The sequence below is a fragment of the Myotis davidii genome, unplaced genomic scaffold (assembly GCF_000327345.1).
Source record: "Myotis davidii unplaced genomic scaffold, ASM32734v1 scaffold142, whole genome shotgun sequence".
NCBI classification, from domain to species: domain Eukaryota; kingdom Metazoa; phylum Chordata; class Mammalia; order Chiroptera; family Vespertilionidae; genus Myotis; species Myotis davidii.
The window spans coordinates 1,597,582-1,605,036 of record NW_006294400.1 but is presented as its reverse complement, the minus strand read 5'-3'; the positions used below and the strand labels follow the sequence as shown (position 1 = coordinate 1,605,036).

The 7,455-nt window shown below is 56.8% G+C and overlaps 2 protein-coding genes across 2 annotated transcripts in view; one reads left to right on the top strand and one right to left on the bottom strand.

Annotated features, from left to right (window-relative positions):
- CFAP157 (cilia and flagella associated protein 157) lies at nucleotides 1-6,523 on the top strand. The gene is made up of 9 exons (XM_015567066.1): nucleotides 1-710; nucleotides 2,142-2,413; nucleotides 3,082-3,235; nucleotides 3,933-4,200; nucleotides 4,797-4,927; nucleotides 5,147-5,297; nucleotides 5,653-5,807; nucleotides 5,965-6,151; nucleotides 6,436-6,523. The coding sequence occupies exons 1-9, from the start codon at nucleotides 550-552 to the stop codon at nucleotides 6,505-6,507; spliced, it is 1,551 nt and encodes a 516-aa protein (XP_015422552.1). The 5' UTR covers nucleotides 1-549; the 3' UTR covers nucleotides 6,508-6,523.
- PTRH1 (peptidyl-tRNA hydrolase 1 homolog) overlaps nucleotides 6,402-7,455 on the bottom strand; it is a 1,512-nt gene continuing 458 nt past the window's right edge. The window contains exons 2-4 of the mRNA XM_006768534.2: nucleotides 7,170-7,269; nucleotides 6,982-7,027; nucleotides 6,402-6,884 (exon numbers count right to left, since the gene is read on the bottom strand). Of these exons, the coding sequence (XP_006768597.1) occupies nucleotides 6,702-6,884; nucleotides 6,982-7,027; nucleotides 7,170-7,269 (329 nt within the window). The 3' untranslated portion in view covers nucleotides 6,402-6,701. The remainder of the gene's footprint in view (nucleotides 6,885-6,981; nucleotides 7,028-7,169; nucleotides 7,270-7,455) is intronic.

The window sequence follows — 7,455 nt, the reverse complement described above, 5'->3', positions numbered from 1 at the left end:
TGCTCACTAAATACCTATCCTTACCGTACCGCCTCCCCGCCTGCTTTGGGTGAACCCAGAGGAGGATTCTGCTACGTAGCTGCATCACCAAAGAATTAAGCTGGTCTCAGGCCTCAGGGGAGGGGTTTCTTGGCCTGGGGCCTGGTGAACAGCTTCTTCTGGTCCTGGGGAGCTCTGAGGCAGATGTCCCCTCTGATCAGCACCAAGGGGCAGGGTAGTGACTTCGAGGGCTCAGAACCACTGTAATATTTCTATGTCACTTACTGCCACCTGGGGGGGGGGGTCTCCCTAGAGCCCAAGAGTGCCCTGAGAGCCTGGCATCCTGGTCTGGAGACACCAGGGCCTAGGAAACCCCAACCTAGAGCCTCTCTGGAGGTGCTGTCAGCCTTGGAGGCGGAGACCATTCGCCAGTGCCCGCCTTGCCCAAAATAGGGCAGGGCCCCTTTAAGCCTTGTTTCATTCCTTCAGTTTGTTGCTATGTATGAGACCAACTTCCTTAGCAACCACCTGGTCTTTAAAGGAGTCCTGAGGTAGCGGTGGCTACCAGCCATGGCTCCCAAAAAGAAGGCAAAGAAGGGGGCAAAGGAGCTCGAGGCCAAGAAGAAAAGTGCCAAGAAGGAGCCCAACGTGGTCATGGATATGGTTTTGGCCGAGGAGCTACGGGAGTTCTACCACATCCAGATCCGAGACCTGGAGGACAGGCTGGCCCGGTGGGTCAGAAGCTCTGCCCAGAGCTGGCCACTGCGCAGGCTCAGCTGGGGATGGTAGTGTGTGTGTGTGTGTGTGTGTGTGTGTGTGTGTGTGTGGGTGTGTGTGTGTGTGTGTAACTCTTCCAAGACATGTTCACCTGGCCATTTTTCTTATTTTCAAACCAAGTTTCCTCCCAGTTAGGATGCACTGGCTCAGTCTCAGGGTCACCCTTAGAAGACCCTTTGGTAATGAGCAAGAGCCCCACATGCTGCAGATAAGCTAACATGGACTCCTTCATGTGTGCCAGGCGGGTCCTGTGCTGTGCTCACTGTGTCCCTGAAACAGCCAGGAGAGGTCTCCGTGGCATCCCTACTGCACAGACGGAAGGTCTGAGGCTCAGGGAGGGGAAGGCACCTCGGGAGGCAGAGGGGGCAGAATGGGAGCTCTGGCCCCCTGACTTCCCTCCATCAGGCTGCTTCCTTGCTCCACACAGCAGGTCATTTGGTTTGCACCCTGCAGGGCCCTGTCTGCAGTAGCCGTTCAAAAGATGTTGGTTGGGTAAATTATGAAGTAAAACATCTTTCCAAATAACTTCACCAATTATTCCCTAGGAAACCAATAGATCAGTCATATGACACTCTTAAAAATTCACGAGCTTCCTTCAAGCTGAGACACTGGGTTGAATGTATTTGGGGAAAATGCGTTTGGGAGACAGTACTGGGCGCTTACTATTTGCTAAGCTCCTCTGCCAGGCCCCAAGAATACCATGGTGAAGGAGGTAAGAGGTCGACCAGGGGGAGAAAACAGACACGTCAGGTCTTGACTGCCCAGTGAGACAAGGGCTAACCTACTAAAGGGCACCCCAGAGAGGGTCACAAATATGGCTCAGAGCCAAGAGGACTCCACTGAGGAGGTAGCTAACTCAGTGGATGAAGGTAAGGAAGATAGCAGGTGCAAAGGCTAGGGAGCGCACAGAGCTGGTCGACTTGGGCAGTTAAGTGTTGTAGTTGAGCCTCGACTTTGAGGTCAGATTGACTTGAGTTCAAGTTCTGGTTTTGCCACTTACTAGGAGTTTGTCCCTCTGAGCCTCCGTTTTCTCATCTGTCAAATGGGCATAATCATCATAGTACCCATGTCCTGTTGTGAGAATGCAGCAAATACACAGGGTACCTGCTATGTACCAGGCACAGTCCTAGGTGTTGGGGACACAGCTGTGAACACAAGAGAGAAAGGCTCTGCCCTCAGGGAACTTACATGCTAATGATGTGATGAAGGTAATGCACTGAGCAGGCACTGGCTATGGTCGTGAGTGCAGGTCAGGGGGAGATGAGGCTGGATTCTGACCATGAGGAACCTCAAATGCCCCTCTGTGAGAGGGTCTTGAGGAGGTTGGCCCAGTTGCAGGCCTGGCGTGCCCAGACCCCTGGAGCTCTGCCCCGCCCTCGCCTCAGGTACCAGCACAAGTGGGATGAGCTGGCCGTGCAGGAGAAGCTGTTCCGCCAGGAGTATGAGCAGCTGGCCAGCAATAAGAAGGAGATTGTGGCCTTCCTCAAGCGGACGCTCAACCAGCGGGTGGATGAGATCGCCGACCTCAACGAGCAGCTGCAAAGCCTGCAGCTGGCCAAGGAGATGGAGAAGGACGCCTTTGAAGCCCAGTTAGCTCAGGTGCGCCATGAGTTCCAGGAGACCAAGGACCAGCTCACCACGGAGAACATCATCATTGGTGAGGGGGCCTGGGTGCACCTGCCATGGAGACAGGGAATCCCAGACTCTGGGTCTGTGGGCTCAAGTCCTCGCTCCACCACTATCTCTACGGCCTTGGGCAAGCACTTCTCTCTGACCCTGGTTTCCCACCTGGGAAACGGGGATATGTCTACCTTGAATAACAACAGCGATGTGCTGCTTCCCACACATTCATTAGCTTCCATAGTTAATGTCCCAGCAATCCCGTGAGGCAGGAAGTGCCATCTCCCCATTTGTAGGTAAGGGAGCACCTTAAGAAGGTGAAGTGTTTTGGCCAAGGCCACCAGGTGGCAGGGGTTGTTTTGAGGCTTAATGACAGCATGAATGCCTGGCCCAGAGAAGGTGTTCAAATGAGTGGTGGTTGTCACCATTGCCTTCATGAGGAGAGTGTCAAGGACAGCTTCTCAGAGGTGAAACCTGAACGAGTCTTGGTAAGATTAGTGGAGGGAAGAGAGAGCTTTCCAGACTAAAGCAATAAAGGTGGGCAGGACTGGGTGTAGGGGTAGGGGTCTGGCCCTCCTGGATCAGGAACCATAAGGCAGGCAAGAGGAAGTGGGGGGAGGGGGGCATCACTCCAGGCCCTTGCTGCCCCTGGGACCTGCCCTCCCAGGCAGCCCCTCACCAGGCCTGTGCCCTGGGATGGGGCAGGGGGGAAGCTGGCAGCCCTGGAGGAGTTCCGGCAGCAGAAAGAGGATCTTTCGGAGAAGTTCACATTGCTGGAGGACCAGCTGCAGAAGCAGGAGTACGAATACAAGGACTACATGTACAACCTGGAGAAGAAGTCGGTGCTGGACAGGGACAGGTGGGCAGGCCGGGTGCGGGAGCCTTCATGGGGGGGCGGGGGGGCAGGCGCAGCCCAGTCCTCAGACCTCTGTTTGCCTCACAGAATTCTGATTGGGGAGCCTGTGCTAGCTCATTGACTCCCCATCCTGAGCTCCCCGGGATCCCAGCAGGGTTATGGAGGGTGTGAGAAAGTAACCAAGCTCCCCAGCTGTCCTCACACTGGCATTGGGGAATCCCTGAACTTCCTTTTGCCACGTTTTGTGACTTAAGTCATGTTTATTTCATAGCTAATACACTGATTTGGTTCATAATTCAAGGTACAAAGGGTGCCATAGCAGGTTCGCTCAGTGGATAGAGCATCGGCCTGTGGACTGAAGGGTCGCAGGTTTGATTCCAGTCAAAGGCACATGCCTGGGTTGTGGGCTCAATTCCCAGTAGGGGGTGTGCAGGAGGCATCCGATCAGTGATTCTCTCTCCTCATTGATGTTTCTCTCTCTCCCTCTCCCTTCCTCTCTGAAATCAATAAAAATATATATATGTTTTTTAAAAGGTACAAAGAGTCTACAGTGAGAAGACTCCTGCCCACAGCCCACCCCTCCTGGAGGGATGAGCAGAGAGGTGGCCCTAGGCACTCTGGGCACCTCCACATAGGAAGGGGTGCCTGAGGTCTGTGCCCACTCTGCCTGACCCCCTTCATTCCCACCCATCCCGAGTAGAGTGAAGAAGGAAATCATTCAGCGTGTGAACCAGGTGGCCACTGACTTCCACAAGATGGCCACTACCCAGATGTGGGACACAACGAAGCAGGCCATCCTGGAGAACAACACTGTGACCCTGCAGCTGTCCAGGGTCTCCCAGCATGGCATGCAGCTGCTGCGGGAGAATGACCAGCTCAAGAGCAACCAAGACAAGCTGTGCAAAGAGCTGGAGCTACTGCAGAACACCAAGCAGGCCATGGCCAAGCACAGCAGAAACCACCATAAGGTGTGCCTGCCAGGCCCTCACCACAGGGTGTTTGGCACCTAAAGCTGGAGGGAATCCTAGGGGCCCGGCCCTGAGGGCAAACACATGCTTGGCAGGGGTGTACCTGGCCTGGAGCCAAGTCCTGAGGGAGCAGCTGTGAGGGGACCAGCCCTACTTGTGGGGGCTCTAGGGTGCTGGCCCCAGCTCATTTCTTTTTTCTTCTTAAATATATTTTTATTGATTTCAGAGAGGAAGGGAGAGGAAGAGAGATAGAAACAACAATGATGAGAATCATTGATTGGCTGCCTCCTGCACGCCCCCTACTGGGGATCGAGCCGCAACTCGGGCATGTGCCCTTGACGGGAATCGAACCAGGGACCCTTCAGTCCGCAGGCCGATGCTCTACCCACTGAGCCAAACCGGCTAGGGCAGCTCATTTTTCTTTATTTGATTTAAAGCCCCTCTCACTTGTTGAAGTGGAACCCACTCCCCGAGAGCGGGGGGCTCTGCTCAGCTGCTCTTCAAGGATGTGACCTCTCTGTGCAATGGGGTGAGCCCTGGCTGAATCTAGAGCTGGGGGTGTGGGGCTGGGGCATGGCCACCTGCTGCACCCACAGGTCATCCTCATGCTGACTGAGAAGTGCCACAAGCAGCAGGAGGGCAAAGCGGAGGCTGATCAGCTGCGCTTCCTGCTGCGCGAACTGGAGCAGAAAGTCCTGCAGCTGCAGAAGGAGAAAGAGGCACTGAGGTGGGGCCCGCGGTGGGCGGACAGGGGGAGTAGGCAGGAGCCCATCTCCGTATGGCCACATGACGCAGGCCAGTGACTTCCTCTCTCTAGAAGGGCCTCGAGGCCCCCTGTCAAACAGCCTGAGGCCCGGGCTGGATGAGGGACTCTGTAGGCTAAGGAGCAATGGCAGGGCCAACACCCCGGAGTAGGGAGGTGCTGACTCATCGGTCCCATGGCCAGGAGCCAGAAAGCCCAGCTGAGCCAGCAGCTGGAGCGTCAGCACACCGAGGAGAAGCGGCTGCAGCATGAGCTGGCCAAAGAGCAGAAGATGCGGGCAAGCCTGGCGACGACCCTGACCCATACCACCAGCTTCCTACAGAACATTCTGCAGGTGAACAAGTGGGTGAAAGTGTGTGTGTGGGGGGGGTGTCAGCCCAGAGGTAACTGGGCCCGCGGAGAAAGCCAAGTCGGGGCCAGACGCCCCAACTTTTCCCTGAGAGACTCCTGGCAAGTCTGCCCTTTTCTGAGCCTGCAATTCAAAGATCCCTTCAAGGTCTTGAAGAAACTGGAGTCCTTCTCTGAGGCCCTGGAAGGCCTTGGGCCTCGGTCTTCCCATCTGGAGAATGGGTATCCCACCACAGCCAGGGAACACTTTTTAAAACAGGCACTGGGGTTGGAGTGTCCCAGAGGTGGGTGTTGGGGCCACTATGGGCCTGATCCCCATGGGCCACCCCCACTCCTACCAGCACCTGCAACCAGAGGAAGAGGACGGCAACTACGAGATAGTGTTCCAGTTGCACTGCAAGGAGATTCTGCGGCAGCTGCTGGCCATGCTCAGCTCAGCCGTGGTCCTAAGCCCCCCGATGATTGTGGGTCCCCAACATCATAGCCACCCCGACAGGTGAGTGACCTTGTGTGACCTCAGAAGCAGCAGCTATAGGACTTGCCGAGGGCTGTCTCAGAGACCCTGGGCCAGAATTTGGGCTCCCCAAAGCCTTTCTGAACCTCAGCCTCCTCAGCTCTGAAATGGAGGTGATGACACCACCCCCTCCCTGCAGCCAGTCTAGCATCTCGCTACCTAAGACTGGGTCAATGCTCCAACGGCTGTCCGACCTCCAGACCTCCCAGCTGGCAGACCTGGGCCTGGTGCCTCGACAGGTCCGCATCTCACCCAACCCTGAGGACCTCCGGCTGCTCTCACACTTCACTCGGATGAGATCATTCCAGACACTCAGCAGCACTGAGGTGAGAGTGCCTGGGACCTCGATGACAGCCAGCCCTGGGTGCGATCATGGCTCAGTCACACTGCAGCTGTGTGGCCTTGGGGATGTGGCCAGACTTCTCTAAGCCTCCATCTCCCCATCTGTGAAATGGGCTGAAGAAAGGTGTGACAAGGTCTCAGTGGCCTAAGGAATGCCCACACAGCCCCTGGGCGGGGGGCTTGCTGGGTCCCTCCTCCACAGGCAGGAGGAGGGTAGGAACCCCCAGAGGAAGCTTCAGCTTCCGAGCAGGCATCTTTAATCTTACAGATCCAAACCTCGGAGACTTCAAAAAAGATAAAAAAGTTTAGTCTTCCTGAAGTTTCCCTGTTTTCCAAGTAAGACACAGAGAGACGACCAACCCTCATCCCCAAAATGGACCAATCCAGCCACAGTCCCTTTTAATCCCAGGAAGCCTGGAGTAGTCCAGAGAAGAGTTCTATAAAAAGTGGATACCACAGGTTGGCGTGGCACCTCTGTGGATGTGGCTGGGTATCTGGGCGTGGCAGGTGAGCAGGCTGATGTGGCCACTGGTGTCAGGTGCCTGGCAAGGGCCCCTGGCTTCGCTCACGGATGTGGTCCAGGAGCAGGTCTGTGGCCCGCTCCAGCACTGGCAGCAGCAGTTCCTGCTCCGACGGGGAGAAGCAGCCCAGCACGTGTGCCTGCACGGCGTCAGGGTGCGTCGGGCGCCCGATGCCCACTCGCAGCCGTGGCATTGCCTGTGGAGGAGCGGAGGGGCCCAGGCAGCTTTGGTGAGGAGTGTTGGCCCCATGCCGAGCCACCCGACCCAGAGCAGGACCAAGGGGGCGGACTCACATTGGAGTTGAGGCAGCAAATGCAGGAACGAACTCCATTATGGCCCCTTCGAGGGATAGGAGAGGGGCAGTCAGTGCTTCCCTGGGTCAGCCCCCATCCCTCTCCCAGCTCGGCTGGGGTCAGCACCCCCACCCCACTCCAAATGGGAGGCCCACTTCCTGTCCCATCCCGACAGGCTCGGGGCTCACCTGGCGCTTCCGCCCAGCTTCAGAGCCAGTTTCCCCAGGGGCTTGTCCAGGTCGTCGTGCACCAGGTAGACCTCCTCGGCAGTCAGCCCCAACAGCTCCGCTAGGCACAGGGAAACGGTGACCCCGTTACCGCTCATCTGCCCAGAGGGCGTTTCCCAACTCCCACCTCCCGTGAGAGGCCACAATTTTAAGAAACTGAGGCTCCCACAGTCCCCGAGGCCAGGCGGCAACTGGAACTCTGGAGGGGAACCGTGGCCGCAGCCCCGAGTCCCCTCTGGCCCCTCCG